General features: G+C 46.1%; 1 protein-coding gene across 1 annotated transcript in view; it reads right to left on the minus strand.

Moving 5' to 3' along the window:
* PLXNA4 (plexin A4) overlaps positions 1-20,647 on the minus strand; it is a gene marked incomplete at its 3' end in the record, with an annotated part of 240,172 nt that overhangs the window by 215,117 nt on the left and 4,408 nt on the right. Inside the window, exon 2 of the mRNA XM_031061881.1 lies at positions 2,803-2,985. Within this exon, the coding sequence (XP_030917741.1) occupies positions 2,803-2,985 (183 nt within the window). The remainder of the gene's footprint in view (positions 1-2,802; positions 2,986-20,647) is intronic.

A 20,647-nucleotide genomic window follows, 5' to 3' on the forward strand; every position in this document is an offset into this window, starting at 1 on the left:
TATCTCTATCTTGGTTTTTCCTTTTCTTTCCCTCTTTGTTGTCTTGGTTACATGGGCAGACTCCTGATGCTCTGCAAGTATTCATTTTAATGATATGTTCCTGTAAAGCACAATATTTTCCTTCAGTTGTGTGTGCCACTGGATAAATTCCTTTGACACATGTGACATTTGTATATCAACTAACAGATATTGCTTTATGACTGTGGGTATTTTGCAGAGCATTCATGGATCACATAAATCAAAATCTGATACACAGTCTGCCACTTTCATACATAAAAAAAAAAACCACACAGAGAGGAAAATACTGAGGCTGCAGGGGAAAAAAAAAGCAGCAAAGTTTCTCCAAAACCATCTTGAAATGGCTTGCAGCAAGTCTTCCAAGCACAGAATAAATTCTGCTGTCTTGGGGATAATCTCAGAACTCCTGTTTCATGCCATCCCAAATATTCCACTGCAGCTTGACCGAGGAGCTGCAGTGCACCAGGAGAAGCAGCAGAGCATGACACCCCTGGTAGGACCCAACGGCACAAAAAATAAAAAAAGAAATCCCAGCTCCTGGGATTTGTCCAGGAGTTTCATCTAATCCTGCAAGGCTGACTCCAATTTACCACTGTTTTTGAACAGAAAACAAACTTCATGCTGAAATCATGGATTATGCTGGAGCTGCAATCCCAATGCAGCATTTTCCTGGCAGGACCTGATTGATGGGCCAAGGTGGAAAAAAAAGCATGCAAAGGTCCATGGCAGGGGTCAAGGAGCATCAGGGGAGAGTCCTGAGTGCCAAACCACCCAGAGGAGGTGACAGGTTGCTGGCCCAGGGTCAGACACCCTCAGGAGCACTGGAGGGGGACAATGTGAGGAGCAGAGTCAGGGATTGCAGAAGACACAGCAAGGATTGGGTTGGACCTAAAGGTTTCCAGGAGTCTGGGTCAACTGGTCCAAAACAATCACACATAGTTAGGGGATCCTTATTTTGCTTTGTGTTCTGCCTCTTTGGTAGAAATTCATTCACCTGAGCAAATCTCAGCCCAAGGCTCCAGCTCTGCTCTAACTCACCCAAAGTGAGAACTACCACAAGTGGAATATTCAGCATGTTAGGAAAAAGCTTCATTTTATTCCCTTTCTCAAGTTACACCAGCCACTTCTGCTCATTCTTTACCCTATAAGGCTGTCTCTGCTCCCTACCACACTCCATAAAGCACAGAAAGATTTCTCTCCTTTTTTCCCCCTATTAAAAAGGAATCAGATCTTGGACTCTGCAGTGCAACCTGCAAAGGCAAACACAGAGCTGTGGCTGAGTTTTCTTCTCCTGAAGCCAAAAAAAAACCCCAACCAAAAGCTTGTGAGTGCAGGGAGAGCAGTCATTAAGAGTTTAGGTCTTTTTGATATTTACCATTCAGATCTCAGCTGCCCCATTTCCCTCCCTCCAAGAGACTGACTGGAGAACTGAACAGTTTATTATGATATCACACATGACAGGGAAGCAAAAGCTAATTAGCCAGAGGAGGAGATTATTTTTATTATGACCATTTTTTAAAACCATTTGGCTCCTTTTTCACATGCCTGAATAATAATAAAAGAAAACCTACCATATTTTCTTTTCAAAAGCACGAGCAGCCTTTCCTCTGCTTCGAGCAAAGCCAGAGACATTTGGCAGTGGGCAGGATCCCATTCCTCCCTCAGCATGGGGGAAATGCCATCTGAATTTACAGCCCAGATTTGCTTTTCAAGTGAAGAAGCAGGTAAAGGAATAAAACCAGAGATTCCAGACTACCCCTAAGCATCCATGAACAAACAAGTCCCTTCACTCCCCACAAGTCACAGTGGGTCACCTTTTCACAGCATTTTATTTGCCCCAACTTGGAAATCTTTGCTTGCAAAAGGGATTTAAAGAGGAAACAACATCCTAAAACATCTCCAAGCTCTGCCCAACCTCCCTTCCCAGCTTCTCCCCCATCTCCATGACCATGGCCAAGCCACCATCACCTTGCACAGGCAATGTCTTACAACATTCCTGGGCTCAACCAACATTGTCAGACTGACACAGGGGGGCTGAAATGGAGCCAGTTCCCGTCATTAGCCCACTTCCAACAACTCATCTTTCCTTGGGAAAGCCACAGGTAGAGGACTCCACCTCCCCAGCCTCTCTGGGGGCTTCACAAGGCAAACCTCAGCCATGCAATGGGCACATTTCCAGTGAGAATACCCAGAGAGGAGCACAAACACACCCTTGATTCTGTTTGCGTGGCATCAGCCATAAACACAAAGCTCATTATGGCTCAGGACACAGCTTTCCTTTGAAGCAAACCCTCTTCCATCAGCACAAACCCCAGCCTGATGTCAGCAGAGCGGCCGCTGATCCCGTGCTGGGCTTGTGGTGAGATCACAGCCCAGTCACACTGCTCTGAAGAAAGATCTCCAGGGCATGGATCCTGTTTCCCAAACTTCATCTCCAGTCTGATTTTCTCCAGCATGCATAGACACCCTGTGATCAATGACTCAATTAGAGATGGTCTGAACACCAAAAATTTCTGTTGGATGCAAATTACATCACGTCCATCTGCAACTGTGGTTTGACTTTTGAAGCATTAATTTCCTGATGAATAACCACTTTGGAGGAGGATTTTATCCTCTCTCAGATCATCTTTATCCCTTGAGGGTGAAACACAGTTTCTTTGCCAACCAAACCATTTTTCATCCTCAAAATAGGAGCACCTTAGGACAAGGACCGCGCTCATGCTCGACGCAATAAATCACCATAAAAACATGAAAATCTGAGTTAGAGGACCACATAGGTCTTACCTTCTTGAGCTTCCCACTCTTGGTGCCCACAAAAGCCAGGGAGTGGTTCTTGTAGACGTAGGCAATCACCGAGGTCATCCTGTCCCCATCCTCGGTGAAAATGGGGAGCCCTCGCACCATGGATGATACTCCCAAGGGGGCATTCATATCCAGGCCACAGAAATTGTCATCAATTGTTAACAGCTGCAAAGGAAGAAAGGAAAAGAGGGTAAACAGCTGAAGTCACCAATTTTTCAGCCATTTGGGAAGTATCCATCCATTGCGTAACATGCCTGTAATTTATGCAGGCTGACAAAAATCGAGGAGGACTGGAGAAAGAGGTGGAAAAAAGAAAAAAAAACCTCTCTGAAGTTACACAATGAGTTACAGCCAGAAGGAGAACTAGAAAGTTGGTTCTGTTGAATGACAGCCCAGCAGGATACATTACATTAAGCCTTTTTCCTACTGCTGTACCAGTCAGTTTTACCAGTCAAGACTCACCAATCAAGTGAAAGTCTGCTGAAAATGTCTTAAACATCCCTAAGTTCTGTCAAAAAAAAAAAAAAAAGTCAAAAAGCACACCATTCCTGTAGATCCAGAGTAAGAATTACTGAGCTTAATCTGCACTGGCAAATAAAATTATAAAATAGATCCTGACCTGTCCTCTGGACCCAACACTAAGGATCACATCTACAAAGCCTAAATAACCATTCCTCTCCTAATTCTGAACTCAGCAAGGTTGCTTATGTTATATCTTTTGGAAATTATCATCCTCCAAGGAGTGTCCAGGCATTGTCCAAGCAATAGATGGTCAGCTGGTCAGCCCAGGCCAAATCTGCAGAAGGGACCATGGTAAGAATTAAATATCATGAACTTGAAGCCCTTTCCAGTACTTCAGGGCACTCCAAGAGAGCTGGAGCAGAACTTTGGACAATGGATGGAGGGACAGGACAAGAGACAATTGCTTCAAACTGCCAGAGAGCAGCATTAGATGGGGAGAAACTTTTGGCTGTGAGGGTGGTGAGGCCCTGGCACACATGGTCCAGAGAAGCTGTGGCTGCCCCTGGATCCCTGGAAGTGTCCAAGGCCAGGTTGGACAGGGCTTGGAGCAACCTGGGATAGGGGAAGGCGTCCCTGCTCATGGCAGGGGGTGGGACTGGATGATGTGGGGGAAAAACACGCTGTGAAAAGCCAGGGTCCATAAAAGAGACAGAGGAGTTCTGCAATTTTATTGGAATAAATGGGAAGAGAGCACACTGGGGCATACCCCCATGGGGTTTCACTCTCTAGGTTTCAGAGCACACAGCCTCCTTTTATCCTAAACTCACCCTCTTCCTTTCCCCATTACCAGGAAGGTGCAGCCTTCCCAATCCACCTCCCACATATCCCCCCTTGAACCCATCATTTCCCCCAAAACTCAGCAGTTCAGGTGATCCACCATCCAGAAGTGCCTCAGACTTTACCCGGACCCATTTGTCCAACCCTAAAGTTCAGAAGTTCAAACCGTAGTTAAAATTCCCAAATTCCCAGGTTTTGTGGTTGGCAGAGACATTGAGGCCCCTTTCAAAGACATTAGCACCCATTCCTCCTAAAGACCCCTCACCCACCGAATTGTTTGTAAGGACATTAGCACCCATCTTTCCTTCCTTTAAGGAACCTTCCAACCCAAACCATTCTTTGATTTAACTGGGATGCTGTAATTTCCTGTAGTCCTTTGGAGAGGAGGGATGCTTCCACAGCTACCACGGGGGATTTCCAACTTTTTTTTTTTTTTGGGAGATATCCATGAACTCCCAACAACCAGAGAAAAACCCCTATCCATCAAATACTGCTACCTGAGCTCCAGCACCCACTGCATTTGAACTCAGCAGCATTTTCACCACATGGGATCCCTTCCACTTAAATTAATGTCATATCCAGTTGTCCCTAAGGGCGTTTCCTTGGGCTTCAGGGAGTTCCAGAAACACAACAGGAACGTGGCACTGGCAGCTCTTCTACCTTCAGGCACCATCGAGGCAGGTGAAGCTAATGCAGATCACAGATCTCCACAGAATAAATCAAATAAAACCCCAAATATCCCAGCACACAACTGCCAGAGCAGTTGGACTTTATTAACTTCTCTGGGGCCACTCACAGATTTCAACACTCAAAATGTTTTGCTAAGGCCTAGAGAAGTAATAATGAAGTGTAGGAAGGTTGCCTAGTTTTGATATATCAGAACTAAAGGACCACGTCAATTTTCTTTGAACTCGCATCTTCCTGGAAACACAGCTAAAAAAAGTGATGGTCCCTGCTCGAGTTCACCAGCAGTAAAAGCCTGATAGTTGATTCATTTTATCCTCACCCAGCAATTACGGGCAATAATTACAGATGGTTTTGCTGAATAGAAGAATAATGCGTCCTAAATGTGTTTATAAATACATAAAACCTAGGAGGAATTCAAAGGGCCATTAGGAGGGATCAGCTAGCCTGAGCTCTGGCCTGCAGGAGTCATTAGTGTTTGTGGACTGCCCTTTTTAGCAGAGCTAAAAGAGCAATTAGGGAGCAGATCAGCAGCATCCAGCAGCAGCAGGCAGGATGCTGCTAGTCCAAAATGACAGCAACAAGTCCAAGATAAATCTGCAACCCAGCTTTAGAGCGAGGAAATCCATAATCAGCAGGGAAAGGAGGTGTGCCAGAGAAGGAACCACCCAACCAAAATGGAAATGCACCTTCCAACAGAACCAGGTGACCACAAAACTACTCCAGGTGGTTTCTCGGCCCCAAAATTTCCAACCCCTAATCGGCCCCAAAATTTCCAACCCCTAATCGGCCCCCAAATTTCCAACGCCCCTCGGCCCAACTGTGTGGTCCCTTGATGTCCCTCCAAGCTGAATTTTCCTGTGGGTGTAAGATCCAAGAATCCACGTCTCCAAGTCAGGCCCAATTTGCCCAGAAACTCTTAAGCTCGGAGATGAGCACAATTTGTGTTTCAGGGGTATAATCAAACTGCCTAAGTGCTCACTCCGACAAACTGGAATCAATCACCTCCGGCTGAAAGCAGGAAACTCCCAAACAGCAGAAAGAGGGGAAAGGGAGGAAAGTTTCCAAGGAAAACAGGACAGCTTTCTTCACCACCAAGATGATGAAAAGCTTCATAGTGCCAGCAGACATCTTACCTAAGGTGCAGGGTGCAAAGCTCCATCCCAAACCAGAGAAAATTACTCTGACAAACAGTGAAATGAGATGAACCCAGCAGAGCTGGCACAGCCAAAACCAACCCCTCCACCTGAAGCACTTGAGACCAGAAAGGACCCACAACCTCCTCTGGCTGCCTTTCTACTCTATCCAGACCCTCCCAACCCCAGGCAGGAGCCTGGGAGGACACAAGCTCCAAAATCACAGCATTAACCACAAACACCTGTGGTGATTTGTCTCCAACCTGTTGAGGTTTCATCAATCCCACACTGACACAAAATTAAATTTAAGCCTATTTATTTCATCTTTTTTTCCCCTGGCATTACTGATAGGAGAACACATCCTTGTAAGAAGGGCTTACACAGAAATATGGGAGCAATTGTTTTTAAAGAAGGTAGAGTCATACTAAGTTTAAAGAAGAAATTGTTTATGATGAGGGTGGGGAACAGAGAAGTTGTGGCTGCCCCTGGCTCCCTGGAAGTGTCCAAGGTGAGGTTGGACAATGCTTGGAGCAACTTGGGATAGGTGAAGTTGTCTCTGCCCATGGCAGGGGGTGGAATTTGGTGGTCTTTAGGTCACTTGCAACCCAAACTATTCTAGAACTCTGTGTGCTGCTGGTTGGGTGCCAGACAAGCAATCAGAGCATTGCTGGTTTGCCATGTGGACAACCCTCCCCCAGGAACAGCAGCAAGGCCAGCAAGCCACACGAAAACTATTTTCATTGAACATATTTGAGTTATTTCCTCTGGGGATCATCTGCCAAAAAAATGCCAGCAAGTAAAAACCCTCCAAATAAACAGCACCCAGCTCCTGCACAGCTGTGGCTCTCAGCTGCACACAGGCCTTTGTAGAGCCAGAAATACAGTCATCCTCTGCAGCAAAGACAGACGCGTAAGGAAGTTTGGATTTATGATGAAAGGGTCAGGAGTTGCAAGCACAGGTTTATTTTCAATTCCAGACACTCCTAGCAGCAATATAAAGTAGCCACGTTAAACTCTCTGGAGCTTCTCTGCCTGGCAATTTCATGTTAACGACTTTGCAGAATGAAGGGGGAGGTGAGGGCAGGAATTCACTTGGTGCCTGGGATAGCAGCAGGGAGAGGCAAAGGGAATGAAAAAAGAGATGCTGCTGGGAATGATATCAGCAACTCTCACATCCTGGGCAGTTAAAATCCAACCCAGAAAGCCACAGCCAGAGGTAACTTGGAAGGGAATGGGGCCCTGTAGTTGGAATGCTGGGCTGGGATCAACCACTTCATCATCCCACACCGAATTCCCACTTGCAAATGAGGGAATATTTCTCGCCACCACCCTGCCCCAGGGAAACTGAGAAGCACAGGTGGTCTGCATATCCAAAATATCTTCATCTGAGATGGACTGGCAGCTCCCAAGGTATAAATGCCCTTCCCAGTCCCACCAGCTGCTTCTCTACCTGGTTGTGTTCTGCTCCTGCCACCTCTGCCCATGTCACCAACCATCTGCAGCCCTGACACCATGGCCAAGAGTCAAAGTCACCACTGAAACATGAAGGATGTGCAAAAGAATCGCCCTGATTTACAGGATTCTGGCAGGTGTTTGCCTCCTCCAGGATTAAACCTATCAAATAAATATTGATATTGAAATCAAATTAACATATCCAAGCCCTCCTGGAGAGGATGGCTTTACAAGGCTGGTGCTGGCTCAGTCCTGGAGGGATTGACTGAGCGCTCAAAACCCCCAAATTCAGCAGAAGGGTTGGAGATTTGATTCCATCACCTCCTTGCCTGTCCTCATCTCATTCCCAGCAGGAATGAGTGTGCTGGCACTGCACCAGTGGCAGAAGCACCAAATATCAGGGGACAGGGACAAACAGTGCTCATAATGCACCAATTGTCCCTTAAACATCTGCTTTCACTGTTTGCCTCTGAAGCAGCCCCTGATGATCAAACACAGCCTAATCCACATTTGGGGAAGAGCCTCGATAAAGGATTAGCCACCCCTCACTCCTCCTTGCTTTCACTCCAGCAGAATCTTCCTCCTCAATCAAAGCACTGGAGCCCTTTTTTCCCAGATATCTCAGCAGGCTCCAAAGCAATTCCACAGACTCACCAGGGATAAAGGCTGTCCCAGTGGCCAAGTCTTGCCTTTGATTTACAGCTAATACCTAACAGCCCTGTCTTCATGTGGTGGCAGGTACTTGGCTCCTCTCTGCTGTTATCTCAGGCTTGGCTGATGCAGAGGATGGAGGGAACACACATTAATGGATGTCTGTGCTGCCAGCAGGGCCAGGCAGCCAGCAGCAGTAAGAAATCAACGGTTACAGGCATTTGAGTCTTTGCAAGGAGACATCCAAGGTCTTTTCCATCACCTGGCTGCAAGGGCTGGGTGAGGGTGAAGGTGGGCACATGTGCCCTCAATAGGATATTAAAAAATCTAGAGAGATGGAAGACATAGAAAAACCTCTCAGCAGGAGCTTCATGCTATTTGAAGAGACACAAGCTAAGAAATTTAAGGTCTAGGACACCTGCAGCAGGGGTGAACTATAAATCCCCACAGAGTGGAGCTGGAAATAATGGAAACCATCTCTCTGCAAACCACAGGACTTTAAATTCCAGCAGCAGCAGGATGGTCCCCAAGGCTTGTGCTGCTCCTGTTTGTCGGCACACATTCTCTTGGTGGTTTGAGCATGTTTGAGTGCAAGGTGAATTCATGGTTGGGTGCTGCTTTGTCCTGCCCATGGCATGAGGACTTGGCATGCCTGAGGCTGGATTGACCCTCCCTCATGCAGTGTCTCTGCTTCAGGCCATGCTGCCTCCTGTGAAATCACTGGATTTTGGTCCACCTGCCCTTTCTCCCCACAGAACCTCAGCAGAGCCATCACACTTCATCCTGCTGCTGTGCTGAGCTGTGAAATCCCAGCGCAGGATGGACAGGGCCCCTCTGGCTTTCCCTCCTGACACGTCATTCCTGGAATTTGATGCCTGTCACTGCCCTCCTCTATTGGTTTCTCTGGGTCTGGATTGAAGGCACTTGAGATGGCAGTTCATGTTCGCACTCAGGTGTTTATTGTTTCTTATCAGTAAAACAGTCTCACAACCATGAGTTTGGCAGCCTTTCATTAGCAAGGCACAAAATGGCCAACAATCTCTGGTTACAAGGTCTTTTAAGACTAAACTATCCAATTAAGAAAGGACATCTAGATTATTTTCCCTTTTAACCCAATAACTGATCACTTGAAGCCTGCAATGTGGGTTTTTCTGTTTTTTTACAAAAACATCACCCAAACCCATGAAGGAGGAAGAAGAAGAAGAAGAAGGAAGAAGAAGGTAAAGAAGAACAACCTGTCTCTGCCTTAAAACCTCCATCTTGCTTTATATTTATTTCTATATTCTAAAACCCCAAACTCTAAGTTTTCCACCCTGTGATATTACACACTTCTAACCAACTCCACACCCACAATCCCAGGGCTATCAATCAATTTTGAAAGCCTTCTCCATGGCCTCAGGTCAAATGCAGGGTTCTCTTTGTGCCTTTAAGCACAGAAAATTTAAAATTCTCAGCATCCAGGGTTCCAACACTCCCCATCCTGGGTCAGGAAAAGGCTGCAGGTTTGCCTGGTTGCAGACCTTTGTCATCTGCAGATTGAAATTTTGTGTTCAAAGAGATGGGCGGCGACCAAAGATAGCACAGATCACCAACCCACCCCTCTTCAGTCTGGAGCGGTCAGTCTGGAGTCTGATGACATCCAAAAATACCCAACCCTGTTTCCCCAGGGTGCTCTGTGATAGAACAGAAGCTGGATCAAGAGCCAGCATTTGGAAATACATTCTAATTGCACACTGCTTTTCACTTGTGCACCCACAGCAGTGGTTGCTGTGCAATTACACGTCACCATACACAAATGACAGAGCAGTTACAGGAACTTTACCAATTATAGGGAAATTGCACCCGCTATGCTGAAGAGGTTTTCGTTCAGACACAGCTCAGGAACGCAGGAACAAGAGGGAAAGTTACTCAAATTGACTAGAGCTGGTACAGGCATTTGGTTTTTTAGGTCTGTAGTTTAAGCATCAGTTCAAGGACTGGTGTCAAGTTTCCAGAGCGCCGCAGAATCTTAATGGAGTACAGACTTTTTATGCCTGCATTTATGTTCCTGCTCTGCTGTGAGTGTGAGGCTCCCCAACAGTCCACACCATGTTCCTCCACGTCGTAAAATTTGCAATTTCCTGAAGAGGAGGCTGCCTTTCTTGCAGGGAGCAACAGGTTCCTTCAGTCTTCTGGCCTTTTGCTCAGCAGAGCTGGGTGATTATCAGTAATTGTGGATAAAAGGAATTGTGCTGGAAATTTGTGCTATAAATGTAGCATCCTCCATGTCCTGCCTTTTTAAGTGCCCAAAGATGTGCACAAGCTAAATCCATTAGTGAGCCCCTACACATTTTCTAGAGCCCAATAATACAAAATTTAAACAATTCTGGCTGCTTTCCTTTCTTTTTTGTCACATCTCAGAGATGCAGAGCCCTGCTTTCATCTGACCCTGTCACAGCCATGGTGACACAATTGCAAAGATTGCTTTTTTGCTTGTTCTCCATCTCTGATTCCTGCTTTTGCTGGGATTGTTCTGGAAGCAGCACTGGGCTGTTGGGGGCTCTGAGCAACCTGCTCTGGTGGGTGTCCCTGTCCATGGCAGGGGGGTGGAACTGGATGAGCTTTAAGGTCCTTTCCAACCTAACCATTCTAAGATAAGAGGGAAATTGCTCATGTCCCCATGAAAGAAAGTCATATTGTGATTTTAGTGGTATTTCCAGTGCCTTGGTTAGACCCCAGAAGCCTGATGTAGGCACAGAGAAGGGACAGTACCTCCAGCAGCAATGCAGACCAAGATAATCAAGCATAATAAATAAAATATTCCATTCATGGAGATCTTCCCATTCCAAAACCCAAACATCACTGTGTCAGCCAAATTTCCCTTTTACATATTTGTGAAAAATGTGTATTTTATGATTGGCTTTTAGCAAATATTCAAATGGATATTATATGTGTTGTGCTAGAAATTTATGCTGTGGTAATTCTCTTAAGTAGAGTGTTAAATACAATTTTAGGTTATAACATAAGGTTAAAATAGAAACGATGCTATGTAGGATACTTTTTCTAAAGAAAGGACTGGCGCTGAGATAGCAGCCACAGGACACCTGAATCTTTCACAGAAAGAGAATTTATTGCTCCGTTATGAGAAGAAACGAACTTCTTTCTGCCTTGCTCAGCTCTGAAGACACTGTCAGGATTCAGAGGAAGAAGCTGACACTGTCCAGACAGAATCCTGTGTTTGAATGGAATTTATGCATCGTGGATCATGTGTATGAATATGCAACAGGTTATTGCTTTTAAGGGTTAATCCTCTGTTAATGTGGGTCCTTTTTTGGGCTTATGCTGCCCAGAAAAGGTACCTGGACATCTGTAACTCTTTGTTTCTATTGTCTCATATTGTCCTAATCCAAATTGTCCAAATTATTATTATTACTCTAATTGTATTACTATTTTTATAACCATTTTATTACTATTAAACTGTTAAAATTTTAAAAAACAAGTGATTGGCGTTTTTCACAATACTGCATTTCCATCTCTTCAGAAAATTTCCAGCATCACAATTCCAAATCTCAGCACCCTGAGCCATTCAGGTGGGGTGAAAACTACACCCCAGAGCTGTGTGGCCACTGAGGTTCATTCCTACAAGCCAGAAGGATGGATGTGACCTGAAGAGCAGCAAGTGTGGCTATAAAAGGTGTAAAAGGAAGCTGAGCTTTCCTGTGGTCCCATAAACTTCCCCTTGCTGGCTCGGAGGATCGTGTGGCTGCAACGTTGAGGGATAAACAGAGGAATATAATCTCTGTGCCTCTCAGATCAGTGCTTTGAAAAATTCACTTAAAATTTTTCACACCCCCAAAAAAAGAGATTATTGAGTGTGGAGACTCTGCCTTTGAAACTGGCACGGGCTGTTGGGTAAATAAGAATTTAGGGATTTTTCAAAAGGGAAGTATTGATCAAATAAGCTGCTAGAGCTCTTCTGTAAGAACTTATTCCAGCAGCAAAGCTCAGCTACACACCTGAAACACAGCAGCACTGGTATATATATATAGCTGAGATGGGGAGAATGAGTCCCAGAGACAGGAAATCTTAGGTGAAAAGGGGGTTTTGTGTAAGCAGAAAGACACCTTTGAGAGAAGGTGCTGCATTTATCCTAAAGGATGTCCCATTTCCCTGATCAGCTTCTCATTCCTATTGAACACACACCAGCACCTGGTCAGATAAAGTCTGGCTGCCTCCCTTTGATGGCACCACCAGCAATTCACTGCTGCTGCAATCACAATTGCTATAATCATTATTTTGTTACACAGGAAAAAAATAAAAAAATCTTCATTTGGGCTGCAAAGTGCCACCCGCGCCAGCAGCGCTGCAGAAATGAAACAACGAGGCTGCTTTGCATGCAGGCAACACCTTCACCCCGAGAGCCCTGAGCCTCTTAAAAGCATTAATTAAACCTCACCACGGTCCTGCAAAGGTGATTTAAGTGCTGTAATGAGTGAGATGTATGTGCTGCTGGAAATGGTGAGAGCTTGGCTCGCTCAACAAATAACGGAGAGTGGAGATGCTGTATGGGGGAGAATGAAGATGTGTCTGGGGCCATCATCTCACAGAAGATGCATTTAAAGAGGCCGGGTTATCAGTTTAAACAACAAACTAAAGCACTCCAGCCCTGAAAGGGAAAATCTCCCGCTTGTAGCTGCTTATCTGGGCAGATCTTGAGGAATTCAGAGCGTTTGTACCAGGCAGTGTCAATTCACTGAAATTCCAACTGCTCCCGACTTTGGAAGCAGGACTGAGCAACTGGGAGGCTGCAGGCAGCCCTGGGAGCAGGGACACCATCACAATCCCAGCCCTGTGTTGTCTGGAGTGGGATCCCCACCAACAGCCCCAACCCAAGAGTGCTGGGTTGTCACTGACGTATTTTATGAAAAAACTTTTCGCTAGGATTTTTCTCCTGAGAAGCTGAGAGGCCTCAGAAAAGAAATGTAAACAATGGTTATCTGATTGCTTGGAATGTGGTTTGGAGGTTGCTTACCAACAGGTGCATCTTTGATTGGTCTCATGTGCATTGTTTTTACTTGATGATCAATCCCAGTCCAGCTGTGTCAGGACTCTGGTCAGTCACGGGTTTTTATTATCATTCTTTTCCAGCCTTCTGATGTCTCCTTTCTCTTTCTTTAGTGTAGTTTTAGTATATAATTTTCTTATAATATAATATATATCATAATATAATATATATCATAAAATAATAAATCAGCCTTCTGAAACAGGGAGTCAAGATTCTCATCTCTCACCTTGTCCTGGGGACCCTCAAACACCACCACACTGGGTCATTCCCTCATTAGGAGGAGTGAATTTTTATTGTTCCCTGCTGCACGTTCCCTCACTCTGCCTCTCCCACTCTCTCTCCTTGTCTAAATACGTGCCTGGCTAATATTGCTTGTTTACAGGATAAATCAGCTGTACAAATCCTATTATATTTTGGATCACTGACAACGACGGGGTAATGACATTGAAACGGGGAAATGCAATGTATTCATCTAATGTCACCCACATGTTCCATCAGCTGCACCAGCTCCCAGTGCTGCATGGAGGAAACAGAGCAAACTCTGTCTTTAGCATTCAGTTCCGGTCCTATCTGGCTGTCTTGCCTTTCCTAGTGTTGAGTATTTCTTTAAATAAAGAATCATAGGATGGCTTGGCTTAAAAGGGACTTTAAAGACCAGTCAATCCCACCCCGTGCCATGAGCAGGGACACTTTTCACTGCATCAGGATGTTCAAAGCCTCATCCAGACTGGCCTTGAGCACTTCCAGAGATGAAACTCCAGCGCCATCCTGAACCTGGATACAGCTGCACAGCCAAGTCTGTGCTGGCTCTGCAAACACCAAATTTTGTCCTAAAGTTGTTGCCGGGTTACCCAAAGATTGTCCCATGTCACAGACATGTTTTACGAAAAATCCTTTCCTTAGGAGTTTTTCCTCCTGAGAAGCTGAGAGGCCTCAGGACCAAAATGTAAACAATGATTATCTGCTGCTGTGGAATGGAACAGGTGGATCTGTGATTGGTCTCATGGGGTTGTTTCTAATTAATGGCCAATCACAGTCCAGCTGGCTCGGGAGAGAGTCTGAGCCACAAGCCTTTGTTACCATTCTTTCTTTTTCTATTCTTAGCTAGCCTTCTGATGAAATCCTTTCTTCTATTTTTTTAGTAGAGTTTTAATATAATATATATCATAAAATAATAAATCAGCCTTCTGAAACATGGAGTCAGATCCTCGTCTCTTCCCTCAACCTGAGACCCCTGTGAATACCGTCACATTCCCATTCTCAGTAAAATGCTTTTCAAACAAACTCAGAGCAAAAACTATATCCTCCAACAGCAAAGCCATGCAGGTGCCAGGCTGGGAGTGTCTGGGGCAGAAATATGGTCAGATGTGATTCAGGCATCTCTCTGTGAGTAAAACAGATTTTTTCATCTCCATCTCCACTCTATCCAGTCTTCCAATATCTGTGTTACCCTACCAGGTACAATAGGAACCCATCCATGCAATTTGGATAAATAGAGACATTTCAGGGAGGGAAAAAACAGATAAGTCTTATGTTATACTCCTGGAATATCAATAAATAGACACACACATCAGATCGCTCCCGGAGGCTGAATATCTTCACTGAGCCTCCAAGTTCTGAGACAGAGCCTGCACTGTGTTTCACCCCCACAGCTCCACTGGCATCAGGAGAGGGAGGAAGGGTCTGTGCAGGATTTATCCCAGAGAGCAAAGCTGAATCCAGCACCCCTCGACCCCCTCCTCAACAGAATGGGCATTGTACAACCTCCCCTGCTCCAGCTGCTTTAAATAGCAGCAGCCTCACCCAGGGAGCTGGAGTCATTTTGCTTCTGGCTCTTCCAGGACATCTGGGGTTTGCTTTCTCTGCAATTTTTTTTTTTTTCTAATTTAAAAAAAAAACCCTCTTGCACAAGTCTTTTGGCCTGCCAGGCGACCTCTTGGCGAGGCAAGGCGAGGTCAGCCTTGCAACGTCGCCGATCTCCTGGCAAGGAGGAGAATGTGAGCAGATCGCGTGGAGGCCTCCAAAAATGCAAAGCTGAGCCACAGACAACCTCAGGGCTTGACCACAGAAGAAAACAGCTTGGGTTGCTGGCAGGGGGAGCAGCAAAGAGCAGTTCCCAGGAATAAATCTAATTGTCTGTGTGGCGGGGAGGTGGCGCAGGGATGGAGGGTCGGGGACTCTGCCCACCTGCACGCCAGGGAGCTGTAACACCTGGGGTGATGCTGAGCTGCTCAGGCACAGCCAACTGGTGCAGGGATGGGAGGGATGCTGGGGGAGGGAGCTGTGCCTGGAATATCTCAGACACAGCAGCTTTGGGTCCAGCTCTGCCCTCAGTTGTCACAGACATCTTTTATGAAAAGTCTTTCCTTTAGGATTTTTCCTCCTGAGAAGCTGAGAGGCCTCAGGAACAAAATGTAAACAATGGTTATCTGCTGCTGTGGAATGCAACAGGTGGATCTGTGATTGGTCTCATGTGGTTGTTTCTAATTAATGGCAAATCACAGTCCAGCTGTCTCGGACAGAGAGTCCAAGCCACAAGCATTTGTTATTATTCTTTCTTTTTCTATTCTTAGCTAGCCTTCTGATGAAATCCTTTCTTCTATTCTTTTAGCATAGTTTTAATATCATATATATCATAAAATAATAAATCAGCCTTCTGAAACATGGGGTCAGATCCTCGTCTCTTCCCTCATCCTGGGACCCCTGTGAACACGGTCACACTCAATGAACATTTTGTGCAAGCGGGGTCACCCCGACATGAGAGAGCAGCTCTGTCAGAGGGTTTGGCACCCAGCCACTTTCAGACACAGGCTTTCCTCCTGGTTTATGCTTTGGAAGGAAATAAATGGGTTTGAGAAGGTTGTTTCCAATGCATGTTTGGGTTTTTTTCCCCCAGGACAATGAGGATTTGTGAAGGAGAGGTTTCAGGGTGGGGGTGTTTTGGGGTGAAGGTAATTAATTACTGCCAGAATTATTTCTGCATCCACTGGTCAGGCAGCATCCTTTCAAGGACAGGTGTTTAACACTGAGAACCCATCTTAATACCTCAAATGCAATCATCCTCTCCACGCAATTAGGCCCTGATTTACAGCCCTTAAGTGCAAGCTTCTGTTGATGTAGGGGATTAGGAGGTTTTGTTTTGCTCTCCCTCAGAGCACCCAAAGCCCCTTTTCCCCCTGCCTGGAGCACAGAGCACTCTGCAGAGGCAAGGACCTGTCCTCATCCCTGCTGGCTGGAAGGAGAGAGAACCATCCCCCAGGGCAAAGAGATGAACCCACACTCTGCCTGAGCTCACCCCACACTGGGGAGAATTTCCCAATCCCAGTTCAGAGGGCCAGGACCTTACTGGGAGCACTGGAGACATGAACTCAGTTGCTCTCCAAAGAGCACAGCCCCAGACATCTCTGGCCACTTCCACCACAACCATGAGAAATAGCAGCTGTGCATCTCCCTGGAGGGAGCTCCCTGAGCTGCCTCCTGCGGGGAAATAACTGGAATTTCTCTCTGTGGAAGTTTTTCACCCCGGAGCAGAGCCAGCTTTGCAGGGGAGGTGATGTTTAGGCCTGCTGGAGGTGGAAGGTGCAGATTTGCAAATCCCAGAGCTCAGCTGCAGAAACCCTGAAGCCAGAGCTCTACCTGTTGGATTATGCTCTTTTCTGACCCAGAGATGGGGCAGTGAGAGGCATTTCAAAACTTTTATTTTATTTTCAGTCTCATGAGAAGGGTGAGACAACACAGATGTTATAATTCACCCCCTCACAATCAGAAGTGATTGTGTCCCTCTTCCTCCCCAGCCCCAGTGTCAGCAGGAGGACACTTGTCACCTCTTATCACAGCTGCTGGCCCAGCACCAGCTCTGCACACGCACCACACTCAGCATCCAACACAAACTGATGTGAGCAAGTGCACAAACACAGATCTGGCAGCCACCAGCCTGTTTGCTCCAGCTCCCATCTCCAGTGAGCATTCCCAGAGAGGCATTACAGCATTGCTCGGGGTACTGCCCTCCCAAAAACTGAACTTTATCATTTTGGGGAGTTTCCTGCTCTTATTTGCATTTTCAGAGGAAAAAGAAAGCGCTGTTAAAATTGACCAAGAGCTGACCTCAGCTGTCCACAAACCCTCTGAATCAGAAACACCAGCCTGAAAAATTTGGAGTAAAGACATGTGCACAAAACTTGTGCATGGTCTGTCCAGCTGGGATGTCACTGTGATATTTTATGAAAAATCTCTTCTCCTGGGAAGATGAGAAGCCTCAGCTTCTCCATGTTTTGCTCCTCTAGAATGTGATTTAAGGAATTGCTTACCCAGCATGAGAATTGTTTTTACTTAGTGAGCAATCACCATCAGCTGTGTCAGACTTGCTAGTCTGTCATGAGTTATTATTATATAATATAATATAATATAATATAATATAATATAATATAATATAATATAATATAATATAAATATTATGTGATGTAATGTGGTGTGATATGATATGATATAATATAAATATTAACATTAATATTATACAATATAATATATCAGCCTTCTAAGAACTTGGAATCAGATTCCCATCTCTCACCTCGTCCTGGGGACACAACCCCACATCCCTGGGATGAGCAAAAAGTGCTGTTGTGCAAGCACCAGTGGCACTGAGACACACACAGGGATCTATTTAGGATAGCCCAGCTGGCAAACAGGGAGACTATGAGGTAAAATGAAGCTGATAACTCAACCCTGGGATTGATCCATCCCCCTAGGAAAGAGTCAGGCTCACGTCCTCACCAGTGCAGCCAGGAGAAATGGGCAGGGCTGCCAAACCCCCTGCACCTCCTTCCACACTTTCCTCTTCCCAAAGACTCACCAAAAGCTAACATTCCTTTTCCCCAACCTTTCACTTTTAAGGGTAAATTAGAGAAATTACAGATAGGGATGGCAATTCCTGCTTTTTTGCTTGTAAAGTGATTTTTTCCCCCCGAAACACCCCTTATTTCCAGCAGATCCAGCTGGTCTTTCTTTCTAAATGACCCTGTTCTTCTTCCCACCATGCCAGAGAGGAATGTAAGAGCAAAGAAGATATTTCCTCCTCCTGCAACAGATGGGCACAGCACCAAGATCCTGGAGACCCTGGGCTACAAATTGAGGGGTTTTGCCTTAGCCAACCCCCCTGTAAAACAGCCTCCTGCTGCTCCCCATCCTGGTGTCTCAGAGGTGCTCTGTGTCCTGTCACCACCAGGGATGGTGAACACAAGCCTGGGAGGAAGAGGAACATGAAACAGGCTGAAAAATCTTGGCCGTCCCTGTTAACACCAGTGATTGCAAAGAGAAGCCCAGGGAGAAAGAGGAATTTTAAATAGGCTGAAAAAAAAACAAAATCTCAGCCACGTCTCCTCTTCCCAGGAGTCAAGCTCACTGTCCCATACCCTACACAAAGACACAAAAGTCTTTCCACCACCTGAGGGGGAAATGGCCCTTCCTAACCTGGTGGGATGGAGCAGGACAGAGCCCAAGGGTCATCCCCAAGGAGCAGTCAGTGCTCATCCCAATGCTGCCAAAGGAAAATGTCTGTGCACCCAGCTGGCCTCCAAACATACCCAAATCCAAAAACTAATCCAAAAAACTCCTCCTGAATGCAGCTAAACCCTGTGACAACAGCAGTGCTTGCTTGGTGAGCATCAGGGATGGGCAGGAGAGAGCAGGAGGAGCCCACCTGAGGAACAAATACATGGAGATGCTGCAGGACTCTCAGAGATTTCCCCAGCAGCACCTGCAGAGAGGTTTTGGGGAGTTACCAACAGCCACAGGAAGCCTCCACAGCCAAGTCACTCGTCAGACAATGGCTTGGGACCCAAACATCCACTTCTGGTAGCAAAGTGTTGGGAAAATATTGCCCAGCTCTTCACACAAGGGCTTTTGTTGGCCAGTCAGCTCTGAAAACATTTCTGTCCTCCCCCAAGTGACAGCGCTGCCATGAAAAACAGGAAGAGACTGAATGCAGCAATTTAAACAGTCAAACCCCATTTCCTGCCAAAAGGAAAGGAAAACACCAGCAAAAGGCAGAAGCCAGGCAGGAGATGGGGACTGACACTCTGATTATCTTGGGCAGATATTGGTGGAAGCTGCAGCGGTGGAGGTGACAGCTTTTCATGGCAGGGACTGGAGTCTCTTAGGCTGGGAGGTGGGTGAGGATGAGGAGGAGGCCAGGATCTGCCAGGAGAGCAGCCCTGGGATGTGTGCAGCTCCTGAGCTGACAGCCAGGGTCACACACCAGCAGCACCCCAGGTTTGGGGCTTCACTGCCAGCCAAAGTTGCAGCAGGATCCCTGCTCCTCTCCTCTCCCCACAGCCCTGACACCCTCAGGCTGCCTTGGGGTCAGTCTCCAGTGCCCTCCTCTTCTTCATCCACGCTGTTTGTCTCACAGCTTTCACCTGCCTGGTCCCCAAGGTACAGGGGAAGGCTCCCCTGCCTCCTCTGCTGAGCATCCCAGGAGTGGAACTCTCACCAGGCTCCAAAATGCACCCATTAATCTTATTTCATTGTAATAACAATCAACAAATCCCCCAATGATCAACTCCTGGACAAAAATAACACATTTACATCTCCATCCTCCTCTCAAACTGCCTTTTATTTCTCCCCTTATATTTTTTAAAGAAATCCAGCATTCCCCAACACTGTCACAGAACACCAGAATGGTTGGAAGGGACCCCAAAAGTTCATCCAGTCCAGCCCCCTGCCACGAGCAGGGATAACTTCAACCAGGTCAGGCTGCTCCATTACAAAGTTTATGAAGGACATTGAAACCACAGCCTTCTTTACCCAACATGAAGCTGCTTTTCTGTTTTAATAAACCTTTTTTTCCCCCTCCAGAGCAGCCCTGCCTCTGCCAACACCCTGCATATCCACAGGGTTTGAAGGTGCCCTCTGACTGCATAAGCAGGAAGGGCTTCAGCATCCAGAGAGGAGATTTAGATTCCACATGAGGGAAAGCTTCCTCCCAGCACAGACAGATTTTAGGGAGGGAGAGGAATCTCCATAGCCAGAGGTTAAGAACAGGTGAGACAAACATCTGTCAGAAGCGTTATAAGTAGGGCAGAAGGGCAAATCAGATGACCTCAGAAGAATCCTTTTTTTCCCAGCCTCATTTTTCTCTGATTATATGAATTTCTAAGCATTTGGGGTCAAGTGTACTGCTTAAATATAAGCTATTATCCTGCTTTTGCAGAGAGGTATTACCTGAGACCATTCATCACCTGAGTGAACATCAACCAATTTGCAAATCAACTGCCCAGACATAAAAATCTGTCATTTTTTTTCAATTTATGCTGAAGATGAATGGGAGGACAGCTGTAATACAGGGATGGAAGAGGAAAGAACACCGAGGATTCTGCATTCATCTCTGGACTTTTACCTTTCCCACCCTAGAAATTCTGCTACCACACTGCTGACATCTACAACAGGCACCTGGGGGCAACCACAGGCTCATCACACAGAGATTTTTTGGGTTTTGTCTTTGCCTTGACTTTCGCAAACCAGACTGGGACAAGCCTCCAGGACATCCAACCCTGCAGCTGAGGAC

The sequence above is a fragment of the Geospiza fortis genome, unplaced genomic scaffold (genome assembly GCF_000277835.1).
Source record: "Geospiza fortis unplaced genomic scaffold, GeoFor_1.0 scaffold61, whole genome shotgun sequence".
Classification (NCBI taxonomy): Eukaryota; Metazoa; Chordata; class Aves; order Passeriformes; family Thraupidae; genus Geospiza; species Geospiza fortis.